The 18,455-nt window shown below is 41.4% G+C and overlaps 1 protein-coding gene across 3 annotated transcripts in view; it reads left to right on the forward strand.

Moving 5' to 3' along the window:
- The first annotated feature begins 7,080 nt into the window (after positions 1–7,080).
- mad1l1 (mitotic arrest deficient 1 like 1) overlaps positions 7,081–18,455 on the forward strand; it is a 61,710-nt gene continuing 50,335 nt past the window's right edge. Inside the window, exons 1-11 of one of the 3 annotated variants that reach the window (XM_032528643.1) lie at positions 7,081–7,207; positions 7,786–7,952; positions 8,048–8,188; positions 8,387–8,566; positions 8,661–8,785; positions 8,892–8,973; positions 9,665–9,795; positions 10,872–10,986; positions 11,230–11,291; positions 16,704–16,790; positions 17,586–17,730. In XM_032528643.1, coding sequence (XP_032384534.1) covers positions 7,809–7,952; positions 8,048–8,188; positions 8,387–8,566; positions 8,661–8,785; positions 8,892–8,973; positions 9,665–9,795; positions 10,872–10,986; positions 11,230–11,291; positions 16,704–16,790; positions 17,586–17,730 — 1,212 coding nt within the window. In that variant the 5' untranslated portion in view covers positions 7,081–7,207; positions 7,786–7,808. Of the gene's footprint in view, positions 7,276–7,785; positions 7,953–8,047; positions 8,189–8,386; positions 8,567–8,660; positions 8,786–8,891; positions 8,974–9,664; positions 9,796–10,871; positions 10,987–11,229; positions 11,292–16,703; positions 16,791–17,585; positions 17,731–18,455 lie in introns of all 3 variants that reach the window. The other 2 variants (XM_032528649.1, XM_032528645.1) reach the window with 2 other exon arrangements.

Here is an 18,455-nt window from a genome sequence, read left to right on the forward strand (position 1 = left end):
TAACCAACAACAATGTACAAGTGCATGAATAGGACTTAATTCCTCCTGCGTCCCTATGTGACAAAGGACAATGTATATTAAGCACAATCACCATCAATGTCTCCAAAGCAAGCAGCGTTGTGCACTGATATCAAATGAAATTCTCTGCTAAAGGTTAAAACTGTAGACATGCATGGAGTCAGAGAAATAAGGGATTTTTGTGCAAATCAGCAATGTAATGTTAACAGTTAGCAATTAGCGTTAGCATAGCAAGCTAGCAATATTTAAAAAGTTTCAATTAAAAACATGGTTGCAAGTATATATGTACAGGACTGTGTAGAGCACAAAACAAGACTGTCGCAATTTTAAAATCAATTATTTAGGCCAAAAACACTTACATTTAAGGGTCTCTCTGGTCAATCTGGCAGCCATTGTTGCCTGTTGCGCAATGTATCTATGGATACCACTCGGTTTCAAGTAAGCTTTCGTCCTCCCTTGATTAATTTCTTTTATTGTCTATGGTTTCAAGGGCCATACACCCCTGCCCCTCGATCAAAATGAGTATTGGGACAGCCCTTAGTCTTGCATGAACGTGCAAAACCTAGGGTAAGGGGTAAGGGGTAGGGGTAAGACAGAGAAATGAGATTTAGCCTAGATATTTTTGTATTGTGTGTCTGGAAAAAAGCCTCTGAAGATGCAAAAATCGTTATTTAGCGTCATCGGAGGTATTTTTGCCCAGAGGCTGTGGACTACAACCCAGCTAGTTTTGCATGTTTTCAACCCGCCCTAGGGGGTTGGACTCTTTACCTGAAGCGAGCCAAAGCGAGTCAAGTGTCAGCCATCTTGCAGCTAAGCTACAGCTCTCTCTTTTCAGCAGCAAACTTTACAACAATTATGTGCATTCAAACTACCACACATGTGTACCACCGGGATCCATGGGAACAGCTCGAGATTATGCAGGAAAACTTGAAAGCTGAAAGTTGTGTTAACATGCACATGGACTGGTCCAGAAATGGGGTGCTTGTATCCAACTACTGCCAACTGCTGGTGGAGTTTGTGACTGTTAAATGCCGACCAGTCTACATTCTACGCAAATTCACGGCTGGGTTTATACTCAGTGTTTACATCACTCCAAGTGCCATTGCTACCATTGCCTTAGCTGAACTTTACAAAGCCTATAATGTGTGTGCACTAAATGCAGCCCGTATCGTATGTCATTTTAATACAATGTTGTTATATATTTTACATGTGTAACACCACCTTTGCCACGGTGAACCATTTTGTGTATGTGGTTGAAATCACAATAAAACACTTGAGTTGAGGTGAGTGCCTCGCTGTCTGTCTATGTCTGTGAACGGTAGGCGTGGCTTGGGAGTGGACTTGTAGAGCAGCGAAGCAAGTACATTCTGGGATTTGGTGTCTTTCATCCACATAAGCCAAATACACATTGTATGGCTTTTCGCCGCTTATTCGTCACCAATTTTTAAAGAAATTTCGCATTTCTACTACATAAGTATACCAATTTAAAGATATATTATCTTTCCGACAGTGAAATAACCTTTTAATCTATGCCTCATTTGATCTCTAACATTCTTTTCTGTCCCTCTCTGCAATTTCCTTCTTTTGTCTCCCATTTCTGTCTTTCTTTCTTTTCATTCCTACCAATTTTGTCTGTCCACTTTATGGATCCATCATGACTGCAAACTCCACTTTGCTCCCACTTATCTATTTAACATCCTTTTTTCCTTCTTTATTGGCCATTTTCCTTCTCTACCTTGCCCATACAGAGCTACAGTACAGTTACAATAGTTCCTGAAGCAACACATTGTGTCTGGACTTTGTCGTGACCGCTCTGCAACACATCATCTGACTGACTTAAATTCTATTTCAGGCCCTCTGCACAGCACACATCACGACACAGCAGCTCCCACAAGAGTTTTTTTCAGCATCACAAAGATGTCATGACTCAAAAATCTAAAAAGTAATTTTCATAAACGTGAAGTTTCACAACTACACTCATGAATGTGAGCATTGTCTTGAAAAAAAAAGACTATATGAAATGCACTGAAGCAATTTCATAAATATGCAAAAAGCTTAATGGTGTGTAATAAAAGTTTTTAATGACTTTACTACATCACTTCAGATGACTGGTGATTCTAAAAACCTTCTCTATGGCTATTATATAATCAACAGGTTTTTAGTTTTCACCATTCTGAACTTAACTGATGATACCAAAAGTCAACAGAAGACAAGGTAACAACATTGTGTATAGATTATTATAGCTTAGATGTGGACAGCCAAATCTTCTAATTTCTAGAAAACTGGAGTATTTATGTTTGTGGTGATGTCTACATGCTGTGGGTGAAAAAGACGAAAAGGCACTGAATATAAGATTGCTTTTTGTGAGCTGCTTTCATTTTACAACAGATGGCAATGAAGGGCACATCTGCAGGCACTTTGGCTGATTTACTTCTTATGATGTGAGTGGGGTGTGTGTGTGTGTGTGTGTGTATGTGTGTATGTGTGTGTGTGTGTGTGTGTGTGTGTGTGTGTGTGTGTGTGTGTGTGTGTGTGTGTAAATATGTATGAGCATCTGAATGTGTGTGGCTTTTTTTGTACATTTACGTCATCCTACAGACATTGCTGCATTCGGGCCGACCTCAGGAGGGCGAGGGCAGGCAGAAATGGCGAGGAGGGCGACAGAATAGCCGAGAAAGAGAGAGAGGGGAGCGACTGAGTCAGACGATGATAGATAAAGAAAGACAGCGGGGAAAAAATGTCACTAAGCTAATCTTGTCTCCCTATCTTGGACCCCAAGAAAAGGAGACAAGAGCAGCAGGAGGGGCAGGGGGTGTGAGGACAGCAGACCAAAACAAGCGAACACTCTTGGGGATTGAAGGGACGAAAAAGAAAGCGACAGTGACAGAGAGAAGTAGAGCTCTTGTGTCACTCTGAAGAGGACATGTCTTCTGTCTGACCTTTTCAGACAATTTTGCACCATCCACCCTCTTCCTCTTGGATCTCACCCTGCCCTCTGTGCAGTGTTGGGGAGTAACGGACCACATGTGCCGGCGATACATATTCAGGTCACAATTTGTTGAGATCAACTGGCTCTCTGTTGTGTTTCTTGTTACTATGTCAAGACTGATCATGATCTAGAAAATATTGTTTGATAGTGTCCCAATTTTTTTGTCGTGTCTTATAACTGAGGTAAAGGACACATACAATATTTACACGTGTGGCAGCATATCTGACCTGCGTCCTTATAGATTTAAGACAGTGTTAGGGAAAGGAACCTTTGCCTATATAGGGGCAGTTCCGTGGAACAAGTTAGATCAGCAAATTGAAGTAATTTCCACACTGAACTCTTTCAAAAAGACAGTCAAGGCCTGGTTACTATAAAGGGTTGCGGAATAGAACAAAAGGCAAAGTCCCGTTTCTATTTTTTATCATTTAAGTAAAATGTTTTCATGTCATGTCAATGTTTTTCACACACTCTGTAAGTGTCTTGGCTTTTCCTCATGTGTTTTCATCCTTGGTTGTATTTGATTTTATTGTATATTTTCTTTTAATGTGTAAGGCATTCTTGATACAATTAAATAAATCCAATCAAATCAAATTAAATGAGTAATTACTGTGTATTTTGTTACAGTTACAATTTAAATGGTTGGTATTTAGAATACAGTTACATTGTTGAAATCAATGACGATACTTCTGGGTTTTAAAATTTTATTCACTATGCAAATTAAAATTAAGGCCACTCCATGCATTTCCCAGAAGCCCTGATATACCCTAAAAATTAAAAAATTAGCTTTTTGCGTGATCATAGATAGGGATGGAGCCCGAACCGGAAAAACAGAGCCAGGGCAGGAATGCGTTTCTATCTTGGAAATTCAAACAGCCTTTCACATTAAAGAAAGAACATGGAGAACATAATATAATTGTACAGTGCAACCTCTGCTTGCCAGCAACCAACCTCCTTTCAGCGTCCAAATTACTCCACCTCCAACCTGAAGCATCTTGAAGTAATTTTTTTCTTAATTATCCAAGAGTAGTCATCTAATGTAGTTTTACTGGTCACCTTGCTATTTTATAGTTGTATCCGGTAATTACCTGCTTACTTGATCTGCGACTTTACCTTCTCCTATGTGTGGATTTGCTAGCCCCCAGACTTGTGGCAGCAAGACAGCGGTTAGATTTTTGTAGTAGGCTATGCAGTTCGGGACTACAAATACAAAAGTCTATCCACTTTGTCATGTACACCATAGACATACAAAGATTATTATTATTATATAGATTTACGTGTCTATGATGTACACATGCAGCCAGTTGGAACAGAAGAACACAACAAAAAAATCCATGTTTAGTAAGCAGTATTTGATGGCCACATTCCTACATTTAAAAAATGCAATTCAATGTGGAAGCAATCCAAATATTCACAATACATTACTCAGATTGAGTAATGTAATGGAATATGTTACAAATTACACTTTTGGGCCTGTATTCTGTAATCCGTATTCCGTATAACCGAATACGTTTTAAAAGTATCCTTCCCAACACTGCCTCTGTGGCTCCCCCTAGCTTTTATTTATTGTTGTCTCTTTTCTTGCATAAATATTGGTGAGGGAGGGTATTGGCTCTGACTTAAGACTTTTCATTTACAGGACTGTTCTGGTGCTACTGGAAGTTACGCCGGATGTTCCTCAACTTCCACATTCTTTGTATTGACATTCTAAACTCTAATTGATTTGGGAAACATCCTCCAAGCTAGAAACGTCAATCAAATTCTATTGATTAATTACAATTATCCAAGATAATCATAAATAAAATTTTCGTCACATACTTTGGCAACAGCCAATTTAATTCCAGAGCTTGCCTCCCTACGTACACATTTCAGCAAAACAAGTTCCTTTCTGAGGCCTACTTGCAGAGGCACCGTACCCCCACCCGCACCGTTCAAGACGGTTGTAATTGGTTTAAAGCTTTAGTGTCACAAGCCATTGCCAATTGAGTTGTAACAAAGCTAATTAAGAACTCCACAAAACTCTGTCTGGTGTTGTCCGGCGACTCCGTGTCCTCCTTGGCCACTAACTGTGTGGAGAAGATGTGGGGGTGGTGCACCATCACAGAAGGCTTGTATCATGTGGATGCGCCGTAACTTTTGTAGTCACTACCTAGAATTCATCATGGGGGGGACAGAAAATATGCACTATAGCTTTGAAGAAATGCCAGTAAACCAGTTGTGTGGACTAGCCAGACCTTCCTCCACAGTGCTGTGAAGTTAGGTCTGGCAATGTGAGAACAGCTCTGACTTGCTGCTCTAGACTGGGAAATATGTGTGGTAATTTAATACTTACTTACTTTTGCTGGATTAGACCCTCAGCTAATTCTTTTCCAGCGTCTACACCTGCAAGATGATGAGGTGGCGGGACCACTTAATGACTTCTGTGTAATCTCATATTTTTTCTGTTTATTTGGGTCAGATCAGTGTTTAATATTGTCATCCTACAGGTAAGGCCTTAGTCCTCTCTCAACCTTTTCCCTCCCTATGTTTAATCAAATTCTTTGAGCCTTCTTGTTTCTCCCCACAGCAAAAGGCATTAATGTATGCCAGGTGGCCATTGCTTCGGACCACAGCATCTAGAACTAGAGTTGGTCCTCGGGCATTATGCTGTGCTTTTCAAATGCAGAGGACAAATTCCCTTGCGGGAATAAATGAAACATTTATGTAGAAGCATAAGCTATTGGACTAGGGATGGTATACTGCGTGGTCTTAAAAATAGCAACTGTATCAGTTTCAATACCGACATTAAAAAAAATGCAACGCACTTATATAGGAGACAAGGATTAAATATTAAATATCATTTATTATTGGTTGTCATCACGTGGGAGTGTGGAGGAGAAAGAGAGAGAGAGAGGGGGAGGAAAGATGGCAAGTCGCGCACCGAGTGACCTGGTCTCGACGAAGAACAGGACTTCTGCAGTTTGGCAGCATTTTGGGTTCTGACCTCATGAAAAGAGAGCGGTGTTTCAGTTTTAGTGTTTTTTTATTCAGTTTCTGAACGGTGTATGCACAAACCAACAGTTTGGTGATGCCGTCTGAGCATTAAATCATCATTTTTAATTAGTCACGGTAATACGGTATTCCACGATAAAATGGGGAGGAGGTTTGACGGTATCAAAATGTGGATACTGCCCAACTCTATACTGGACTCATAGTAATCAGAGTCATTGTTGGTCACAAGGTATAGTAAACATTTGCTGTTAAATTAAGTTTGGATCAGGAGCATCATGATTGGTAGTTTTTGTGATTCAATTAAACATGGATGTTAATGGTTCTGGAGATAATTGTGGCACAAATGGTCTTATTTCATGTCACCTATGGCAATCAGGCCATACCTTCTTTGCCATCTTTAAAACTGCCATCAGTGACACTTTGGCCTATATGCCTAATGCTAGTGCCAAATGATCGCCATCTGGCCAGATCAGTCTGCTAAGCAGGTACAATATTCATATCCACGCTTACTGTTGACCAGTTCCCTCATCATCTTGTATAAAAATGTAAAAATGCAGTGCTGCTCTCTGTGGGACAAACTATGAAATTACATTTTATATATGTATATTTTTTTTTTTTTTTTTTTTTTATTGTCAGTAAAGTCACATATGCCTACATCCTAGAACATACAGGCTGATATTGAAAAAAACAATGAAAATACAAAATCTTTCCACTGTGTTTTGTTTTTATTTCCTTAATTTCATTAAACCTATCTGAAAAGCAGACAGTTGATAACAATGTTGTCGGTGCTATTCATTGCTTTAGTTTTTTCTGACTCCTGAAGGTAGATTCATACAGCTAGAGGCTAAATAATGTCACTTGCCTCCTCATAAAAAGCTGCTCATGACGTCTAAACCGCTTACATACTTTTACCTTAATTAATTTTACTCATCTAATAACCCGTTAACGTGTTTAGTTATGTAAAACAACTGTACAGTGCTGCTGTGTGATGATTTCATTTCTCATAACCCCCTAAAAAGTAATTCTGACAACTAACCCTCTCGCGATACATCAAGAGATCTCGCGATACTACACGCTTCTCATTCGAGTTGAACTGGAGGGAGTTCTGCTGCATGCAATGTTGTGTACAGCTAACTAGCTAGCAGAGTAAAGATAACTTATCTAGCGGTAACAGTAGCGGCTAACCGGCTCCTGCTCACAAACAAGTCTGTGGTGAGGAAATATGCTTCCAAGCGAGACTGTTACAGCGTAAAAGCTAGCTAGATGGTTATTTTAAGATTGTAAGCAGCATTCATTTACTTCAGTACCTTCTGAAAAACCCTAGCTAGCCACACGCATCCCACTGTAACGTTCTAGCTAAGCGTTAACTAACAGTTATGCCTAGCGTGTGGGTTAGTGACGAATACAACAGTTTAAACCGCTAGAGTAACGTTACCGGGCTAAATGTACGTAGAGTAACTTTAGCGACTTAACATCAACTTAACATCAACTTAGCTATTATTTTAAGCTTCTAGCTTAGCTTGGATAAGGTAACTTTAATTGATGTTTGTGTTGTGTGAGCTGGGAAGCTAATAGAAGTTAACGTTAATGTTACATATCTATCTATCTATCTATCTATCTATCTATCTATCTATCTATCTATCTATCTATCTCGCTAGCCAGCTAGCCAGCTAGCTAGCTAAGTATTAGCTGACATAGCTAGCTGTGGTGTGTTGTTTCTATACTGCAGTAGCTAGCTATGCCTTTACTGACTCTTGCTCTTATGTCTGAACCTTCCATTTGTGCTCTAGCTACAACACCAGAGACTCTCCAAATGGATTTAGAGGATGACACGACTGTGTTAACAACCTTGAAGTCCTTCAATTCCTTCATCAGCCACTCTAATGCTCCACAGAGGCTGTCAGATCACACAGCGGGGAATGGAAACCTGCAGAGTCAGTACAAACGCAGCATGGAGGTAGGTATATAGAAATTGATGTATCAACAGTGAGCTGTGTAAAGGGGATATTAACATGCAACCTTCTGCACTGATTGACTTGTATTTCCCTTTAGTTGCTGGAAGCAGCAGACAGAGTTCAATCCAAGAATCGCTACCTTCAGTTGGACCAGGAGAAGAAGCAGATGGAGCTTAGTCACAAGCGAGCTCGATTTGAGCTGGAGAAGGCTGCTTCTGACAGTGCACGAGACTTTGAGGTACAGGTCTAAAACCCGTACATATAATACAGATGAGGATATGGGGACGATGGTTAACTCTAACATAAAGTTTCTACACAGAATTTATATACATTAATTCTTTCCTTACCGTTCTCTTACTGAGATTATGTCACATTAACTGATAAGCGTCAGAGAAGATTTTGGGTAAAACCTGTTTTTCACCCTTTTATGCTACAGCATGAGGTTGACCGGAACCAAGACCTCATAGGGCAAATAAAGAAGTTGGGGGAGAGAGAGACTGATGCAGCTAAGACCCTATCAGAACAGGTGGAGGTAAATTGTGCACTCCGTCAGAACCTGAAGGGCCTGAACAGGAAACTGGAGGAGAGAGATACAAGACTGAACACTGCTAACCAGGTACACACACAGACTCGCACACACACTTACTGCATTTTGTACTCTGGTCATGTCTCTTATCTTCTGTTGGCTTACTTTTGTAATCTTTTCCCAGACCATCAGTTCTTTGAAGGATGAGATCAGAGAGCTGAAGCAGAAGATTCAAAACCAAGACTTGACAACTTCTTCTCAAGCCCTTGAAACCCAGGAATTGCAGGAACAGTTAGATTTACAACGCAGGTACAGACGCATACTGAGACTACCACTTGCCCAGCTCTGTTTCATGCTATACTGCAGAAAAGAAATGCTGACCACACAGTTCTATCTCATTTGGTATTATAATCAGGAAGTATCAGGAAGTCTCTCAGCTTTGCCAAAGTCTTCAAGCTGCCCAGTCCTCCTGCTCGGAGCACAACATCAAGATAAAGGTATGTTGAACTCAGTTGACCGCACACTTGTCCGCCGTCCACAAACTGAGATCACAACATGCTCCTGTCAATGATTCAGAGGTGCACTTTAAAAAAAAAAGAAGTTAATCAATAAAACAACAATAATATGATGATGATTTCAAAACTACATTAATAATCTACATGCTGAAAAGAAAGCAAGAACTGACGCTGGAAATGTGTAAGATGAGTTCTATTGCTTGTTGCTTTCATCCCCCATTACTGAGCCTAATCCAGCAGAGTTGTAAATGCAGCAGTGTTCAAACACGCAGCCGGTAAATCTATTTGTCCAAAGATGACAGTGAGTGGCTGAGGACAGGTGAAAGACAAACCTGCACTGATGCAGACAATTAGAAACCTAGCTAATGTGAGGATATTGCATACTGCATACAGTGTATAAAGTGAGTTGCATGTAAGTTGTGTGCATATAAGCACACTGAATGTCTCATTTATAGTTTTATCATTTGAATTATTGTCAGTTTTTTGTTTTCACTTCATATTTTATTTTCAAATTATGTTGGTTGAATCTCTTTTTTTCCCATCACATTTGTTTAGATATAATTTTTGTGTATATAGGGTAATTTTAACACAAAAAGCATAGCTTTTGAAGTACACTGCAATACACACGTGTTGGTATTTCTTTTGGCTGATTTCTTGCTCCTTTTTTTGGTAGGAGTTGGAGAGGCGTCTCACCCTCCAGGAGCAAGACATCGCCATTGTGAAGACTATTAAGTCTGAGGCGGCCAAAGTTCCAGACCTGGAAAAGGAGTTGAAGTGCCTCAGAGAGGATAATGCCTTTCTCAGGTCAAATACATTTTTATGAAGGCAAATGTCCATTGAAAATAAGGAGAATGGTACTATCATGTTGGAAACTAACGTGTCTGATGACATCTGTCGTCAATGACATTATCTATTGGCTGTCCACTGCAGTGCTAAAAGGCTGTAATTTGCAGCAGAAATAGTGATGTAAAAAAACAACCTCTAAAATCATCTCTTACGATTTTTATTAAGAGAGAAACTAAATGTATAATAGGGGTTTTAGAATAATCAGATGGCTTTAAAAATCTCTCACCTTTCAATAGAACAGACAGGCTTTCATTTTTAAAGACTGCAGCCTAGTGCGACCCCACAGTGCTCGAAAAGTCCTGATGACATTTCAGTGTGACTTTGGGTCATCATGCCACACTAAGATATGATAAAACTCTATCGTCTGCTCCAACAGATAACGTTCTAAAACACAAAAAACATCTGTATGGTCACCCAACAATGTCTGCCACACCTTTACTTACACACACACACACCAAATCAAAACAAATAACATTTGTGATGGTCATGCTTGCAATCCCGCAATGATAGACAGATTACATGTTTGGGTGGGGGTATTGGGAGCCAGTGCACCCTCACACACTTGGAGGCAGTGGGTGACAGGTGACTTTTGAGGAGGGGAAAATGGGAGAAAAGTCATGCCACATGAGAAAGCTAAACATTACTAAGAGTAATTACAGAATTCATTGTGTTTCCTCGCACATAATAATTTGGCAGTGTTGGAAGTATTCAAGAAAATTTGAAGCATGAAATAGTGGTGTAAAAAACCTTCTAAAATCATCCCCCTTACGATTTTAGAGACAAACTACATGTATAATTGGGGTTTTAGAATAATCAGATTTATGTAATACAGGTTAATCTGCTACCAAATTCCAAATATTTTATCTTTTATGTAATAGATATATTTACTGGAAATTAGTTTTTAAAATCATGTAAATTGAATGCTGCCAGGGTTCAAAAGTATGCAATTTCTACATTAGACACTAAGGACACATCTTTCAAGTTAATTTTGTGTTTTGTTTTGGTCTTTGCTCTTTTCACTCCGCTCTGTCCAGGGAGAGCAGGGAGAACTGCAGCCTGTTGAAAGAGGAGGTGGAGGGGCTGAGGAGGAAGCTGGAGAGGATGCAGAAGACGAAAGAAGAGCTGGTTAATATTGAACTGGAGAAGGAGGTAAACTAAACTGTGTGTATGAGATTGTATTGTGCATTCCACTCTTTAGAATTTCATTATCATATTCCACTGCTCCAAACACGAAATGAAGAGATTAAAAACAGTGCTTACTTTACAGCGGCCCAATTTCATTATTCGTTGTATCTCATTTCCTGTTCTTAATTTGACTGCTGTCATAGTAACACTATAATGGACTTCCTATACATAGACAAACATGTGACCTATTGTTTCTTGAATCCTTAGAGACTGGCGGAGAAGCTTCAAGCCTGGGTAAACCTCGGGCAATCTACTGGACTCAACATAAGGTCAGACACTGTGTAAACGTGTGCCTGTGTTTGTGAGATTTATAAGACAGAAAGAAGGAAATACATAAGTTGTTGCTTTCAAAAGTTATGTCAGTATGTTTCCTTTGAAATATAAATGAGCAGCACTAGGTGGAGCTGTGGTCACTCCAAATAAATGTGCATCATCACTGTGGATGGAGTCCACCAGCGTGTATAGGTGTTTGTTTTATACCTGCTTGTGTGCGCAGAGTGTGTCTCAATGCATCCTGTCCTAACTGGTAATGAGAGAATGATTGCATGTTTCCTTGTGAGCAGTGGAGCAGATCTGACAGATTATAAACACTGCAGCCTTGTCCATTGTATGCATGCGTACACACAGGCACACACACCTTTTTCTCTATGATTATCTCTGGCTGTAGTGTAAACAGAATTTTGTGTGTGTGTGTGTGTGTGTGTGTGTGTGTGTGTGTGTGTGTGTCTGTGTGTGTCTGTGTGTGTCTGTGTGTGTCTGTGTGTGTCTGTGTGTGTCTGTGTCAGATGTTAAAAGACCTGGTAGGATCACATGAATGTCACATGAATTTCACTTTAATGTACGCAATACTGTACACAATAATTTGGTTGGGCTGTCCATTATTTTTCTGAAGATCTAAATTACCCTGGGTAAATTGAGTTGAACATTTGAAACCCTACTCAAAATTCAGTTGTTCCATGCGAGACGTCATTGGCTGTCTGAGTGCTTTTGTTTAAATAAAAAACAACAACAGAAAGACCTGCATTGCACATGCGGCTTCTAAAGGGCAACCATATGTGTCAGGCTCATACTGATCAAAAGTAAAGGTTAATGCAGCTTGCAAATCAACAGTTAGAAACTCCTTCAAGCTGTTTTTACTGTTTACTAAATGGCGAACTTAATTGTCAGGATGTTGTTTTCCCGACACAGTCCTGTGATGTAGAAGCCCATGGAAAGCAAGAGCATTTCATGCAACAATCTGTTCACCTTTCTTTCACCCAGTACAGTAACACTGCCACATAAAAATGAGTCTTGACTCAGCGTTATTCTGAATATTATGAATTCTTAATTACTGCATATTATCAGGCATATGTGATTACCTTTTTGGCTGTTAAGCAGTCATTACATAATTTGAAATGTGTTGAATCTTTCCAGGTATTTCAGTTGTGTATGTGTTTGAATTGAATCTGGATTTATGTCATTATGTATTTTTTAGGAGTTAAAAATGATCGCGTTTCAGTAGAAGTGCAGTGACAAAATGATATCACAGTGCCATAAGTAATGTGTCATAATTATTGTTGACTTCATTACAAAGCTTAATCTTAGAGCCCATGTTTAGGCTACTTCATTAAATATGAAATATCTCATAAGGGCGGTAGTGTTTTTGCACACTAGTCAATATCTGTATTATTGATTTGTTAATTTGCTTGCCTGTAAGTAATTTCTCATAACTGCAAGCTACTGATACTTTAAACTTTGTTTTGTTCTAGTTTACACACTGTAACGTTTTTTGTCACCACATATTTTGATTTAGTCATTAGTGGTGTGAAAAGAACATGTGGGGCAGTTGGAGAAGTAAACCCATTGGTGCTGTCGATGAGGAGTTTGTCTCGTGCAACACACAACTTGGTTCTTTACCAGCAATGTGTGGGGTTTTGTCAGACGAAAATAACTTTTGGAGAGCAGTTATACCTCCCCAACAACAATCAATGTGGCTGTCTGGTAGAGTAGACAAGCCCCACAGCCGCAACTCGAGTTTGCCAGTAGTTGGCTGGTTGCTAGTGTGTATTTTCTTTCCTTCTGTTATACCGTCTGATAACATTGTGCTTGCTTGTGTGTGTACCCATGTGGTTCACAATTAAATGTAAGATTGACAGAAAAGTAATGAAAACATTTTCTTAAAACTAAGATGTTACGTGGTACAACATTGAAGGGACAGACAATGAAAATACAGGGGGAGATTTCCTGGAAATGGATTTCTTTTTCATTAATTTTTTGACCAGCTAGAATTGAGACTATTTTGTGCATTTGTGTCTCAAGAAGTAAGAAATACATTTGTATGTGTGTTTGTGTGTGTGTACACAGTAGGCTATACTGTATGTGTGTCTTGTTCCTGTTTCCGACAGTAATGGATTCTGCCTTTTCTCTCATTATCTCCTGACCTGCTCCCACGTTCTCCAAGTTAAAACGTGGTGTCTTACATTTTGAAAAGAAATATGTTGTTTTAGTCTTGAGTTTTGCACAGTTTATGATGCTACAAAATGATCTGAAAATACAGTCAGTTTAATCTTCTGTCTAATAGTGCCTGGCAGTGTATTTACCCGTAATTATCTTGTATTATGGCACTTCATGTCACCCAATAATATGCAACCAACTTGTTATTTGGAACATTGCCTGAGATGGCTTTCTTGTGACCTGCAACCCCCCCCCCCCAAAAAAAAAACCCAAAAAGAAGAAACTCCAGCAGAACACTTAAAAACAGCCTCCCATAAGATCAGGGAAAGGCTAATCCCTCTGTGCTCAGGGCAACGTGGAATTACCTACTTTGGGCACCATAGTTATTCCATCATATGATTCATGAACTCATATTTTAGTCATGAGATTATTTTCATACCTAAGGCTCCATCTAGCAGAATTGGAAGTGGTGATAAATCCAGACCACCTAACTTTCACATACTCTGGTTTTTCATCCATGATGTTAACCTTGACTGCTCAGCCTCTTCTTATCATATCATAATGTCATGGAAGAAAAGATGTTACATTGGTAGGTAAAAAAGTCTTTATGAGCACACTCAATCTCCTGATGTTGAGTTGTACTTTCAAGGTGTGTAATTCTAACTGTGAGGTGGCAGCAAACATATGATTTTGAGTTAACCTCCCCTAATATAAACCCATTTCACAAGAGATAAAGACATAATGGCAATCTGTTGTTGGACAGATGATTGCAACGCACACATAGGCAAGGACGGAGACAAATATAGAGGCGTGACTGGGAGGAATGGCATCCTTAATCTAAAGTGGTCTTCTGTTGTTGGACTTCTGTGCTAGACGTGGATTGTCTAACAAACACCACCAAGCATAGGAATGTTCATAAGTGTACTTGGTACTAGAGCACCCTAGGCCAAAGGTCAGTGATCAATTTAATAATCATTTCATATGTTTCTATGTGTTTTGGAATCTTGGGTGAAGAGAGGGGCGAAGCTGATCACCATCTGGTGGTGAGTTGGCTCAGGGGGTGGGGGAAGACTCTGGACAGACCTGGTAAACCCAAACGGGTAGTGCGGGTAAATTGGGAATGTCTGGAGGAGGCCCCTGTTCGACAGACTTTCAACTACATCTCCGGAAAACTTTTCGTGCAGCCCTGTGGAGGCTGGGGGCAGTGAACCCGAGTGGACAATGTTCAAAGTTTGCTAAAGCTACGGTGGAGAGCTGTGGTCTTAGTGTCTTAGGGGCCTCAAGGGGCGGTAACCCACAAACACCCTGGTGGACACCGGTGGTTAGGGAAGCCGTCCGACTGTAGAAGGAGTCTTTTCGGGATATGCTATCCCGGAAGGAATTCAGAGACAGTTGCAAGGTACTGATAGGCTGCAGCCTCTGCTGTGAAAGGCAAAGCAGCGGGCGTGGGAGAAGTTCGGAGAAGACATGGAGAAGGACTTTCGGTTGGCAACAAGGTGCTTCTGGAAAACCATTCGCCACCTCAGGAGGGAGAAGTAGAGAACCATCCAAGCTGTGTACAATAAGGGTGGGATCCTGTTGACCTCAACTGAGGAGGTAATAGGGCGGTGGAAGGAGCACTTTGAGGAACTCCTAAATCCAGCTAACACGCCCTCTATGGTAGAGGCAGAGCAGGAGGATTATGGGGGATTGTCGTTAATTTCCCTGGTGGAAGTCGTTGAGGTAGTCAAACAACTCCACAGTGGAAAAGCCCCAGGGGTTGATGAGATCCGTCCAGAAATGCTGAAAGCTCTGGGTGTGGAGGGGCTGTCTTGGTTGACACGCCTCTTCAACATTGCATGGAGGTCTGGGACGATGCCTAGGGAGTGTCAGACCGGGGTGGTGGTTCCCCTCTTCTAAAGGGGGACCAGAGGGGTTGTGCCAATTACAGGGGTATCACACTTCTCAGCCTCCCTGGTAAAGGTTACTCCAAGGTACTGGAAAGGAGGGTTTGACCGATAGTCGAACCTTGGATTGAGGAGGAACAATGCGGATCCCGTCATGGTCTTGTAACAATGAATCAGATGTATGACCAAAGCGAGAGCTGTGTCTGGGTTGTCGGCAGTAAATCTGACTCGTTTCAGGTGAGGGTTGGCCTTCGCCAGGGCTGTGCTTTGTCACCAATCCTGTTTTGTAGTATTTATGGACAGGATATCGAGGCGTAGTCGGGGTGGGGAGAGGTTGCAGTTCGTGGGGCTGGGGATATGGTTGCTGCTTTTTGCGGATGATGTGGTCTTGATGGCATCATCGGCCTGTGACCTTCAGCACTCACTGGATCAGTTTGCAGCTGAGTGTGAAGCGGCTGGGATGAGGATTGGTACCTATAAATCTGAGGCCATGGTTCTCAGCAGGAAATCGATGGAATGCCTTCTTCAAGTAGGGAATAAGTTCTTACCCCAAGTGAAGGAGTTAAAGGGTTTTCTTAGGAAGGTGGCTGGCATCTCCCTTAGAGAGAGGGTAAGAAGCTCAGTCATCCGTGAGTAGCTCGTAGTAGAGCCGCTGCTCCTCTGTGTCAAAAGGAGCCAGTTGAGGTGCTTTGGGCATCTGGTAAGGAAGCCTCCTGGGTGCCTTCCTAGGGAGGTGTTCCAGGGAAGTTCAGCTTGGAGGAGGCCTTGTGGAAGACCCAGGACTAGGTGGAAGGATTATACCTCCAACTTGGCCTGGGAACGCCTCGGGACCCCCAGTCTGAGCTGGTTACTGTGGCTTGGGAAAGGGAAGTTTGGGGTCCCTCGCTGGAGCTGCTGCCCCCCATGACCCAATACCGGATAAGTGGACGAAGATGGATGGATTTTTGGACAGATCCATAGTAACAGCCAGGATTTAGAGTTTGGAGGTCATGTGGTCTATCTCTGTCGGACTATGTCACTGTCTGCATTGTTGCCTTCCCTTTGTGTGTTTGTGTATGCATGTTTTGTAATCAGTCAATATCTCACACGGAGTGAATTTGTTTTTTAGGACTGTGACCAGTATTTAGCCCACTATCCTCCTCTCAGCTCTCCCTCTGCTGCTCATGTCATTTTATTTCCCAGCTCCCCACTGGCCGAATAACAACAGAATATGGAAACGCTGTTGTTTTCATTTATTCTCGGTTCGTTCTACCCTCTCAGTCATATTGATTTTTCATTGTGTGTGTGTGTGTGTGTATATGTTTGCGTGTGTATGCTTGTACACGTGTCTATGCTAACTGTTCTGTGTATGTCTGTCTGTAGGAAACCCGAGGATCTGTCCAGGGAGGTGATTCAGATCCAGCAGAGAGAAATTGCTCTAAAAGAGCAGAACTACAATCTCAACAGCCGGTAACTCACCCTCTCTCTGCATTCAGATTCTCTCAGTCTGTCTGCTTGGATGCCTCTCTTCCCCCTTGTATCTATTAGAGCGTATCTCTGTGAAGTCCTTAATTGTCACAAAGTTAATTAAACTGGTCCTGATTCTGATAGCACTCCTGTGTGTGTGTGTGTGTGTGTGTGTGTGTGTGTGTGTGTGTGTGTGTGTGTGTGTGTGTGTGTGTGTGTGTGTGTGTGTGTGTGTGTGTGTGTGTGTGTGTGTGTGTGTGTGTGTGTGTGTGTGTGTGGTGTGTGTGTGTGTGTGTGTGTGTGTGTGTGTGTGTGTGTGTGTGTGTGAATTCACTAATTAAACTTGTCCTGTTTAGGCAGAGGTGATGTCTGTAGGGAGGGCTGCGTGGCTGCTCTGGTGTATTCATGCTGCAGCTTAGTCCAGCTAAGAAAGCTTTCATTAGCTAACAAGCGTCTCTCTTCTGCTGAAAGTATTGGGCTCATTATTATATATTAGAAACAGCAGAATAGAAGAGTGTTGGGGAAGAGGGGGGAAGGGAGCTCATGGTATAATGTCCTATTGATCAAAATCTGGCATAAGCGCTGCTACAAATAATTCCTGGACAGTGTATGGGAATTATTTGCTAAGTTATCTGTTACTGAGTATTAATCTCAATTGACTACGAATTGCTTTTCCCAGATTGTCTAAACCCTCAGCACTGAACTCGATTCCCTCTTTCCTTGCCCTCTCCCTTGCCCTGTTATTAACCCCGACGCACGCTTTTGCTTTCCACCCATTCATGTATCCTGGTCCATCAGTGTGAGGAGTGTGGAGCATTCACAGTCTGAGCTCCACGCAGAGCTGTCCCAGCAGCGCAGCAAGACTCTGGAGGAGCAGAAGAAGAGGGAGACACAGGACGCTCTTGTCCGTCGACTACAGAAGCGAGTACTCTTATTAACCAAGGTGCCAGAAAATCAATGAACACACACACACACACACACACACACACACACACACACACACACACACACACACACACACACACACACACACACACACACCCCAAACCAACCAACCAACCCATAAATACAGACACATTAGCAAATATTCAAAACACGAAACACGACATTTCCATCATCACCCAATGCCAGAATCTCACTTTAAACACTTGCGCAGCAGGTGCCTAAATCTCAAGGCCTGCACAGAATTCCTGGTCGATGAATGTCATGCCCGTCTTGCTTCCCCTTGCTCTGCAGTTCCTGAGTAGACCTCCCAGTGATATTGATTTTGCAGTGTGTGTAATTCCCTAGGTCAACATGCTTGGTCTCTTACTACACAAATCACACACGCACACTCTCAGGCGCCACCATAACCAAGCAAAGCCACAGGCATGCGGAAAATAGGTCTCGGCCCCTGACTGATTTGTCAGAGAACACAGTAAACCATTTGCACTTATCCAAGTATTCAAAGGGTGTGAATATATTGTTTATCATCCAGTCGGGATGGATTAAAAAATATGTTTAATAGTGACTTTTTTTATATAACTTTGACCCTTTTTTTATTCAGGGCTGGTTTGCTAAACATTTTAGGTCTAGCCAGCCAAATGTTCATAACGTTATATTATGCTTAAGGATTACAACTATCAGATTACAAGGACAACTATCTACAACTGCCTACGTTTAGTCTTT

The sequence above is a fragment of the Etheostoma spectabile genome, chromosome 2 (genome assembly GCF_008692095.1).
Source record: "Etheostoma spectabile isolate EspeVRDwgs_2016 chromosome 2, UIUC_Espe_1.0, whole genome shotgun sequence".
Taxonomy (NCBI): Eukaryota; Metazoa; Chordata; class Actinopteri; order Perciformes; family Percidae; genus Etheostoma; species Etheostoma spectabile.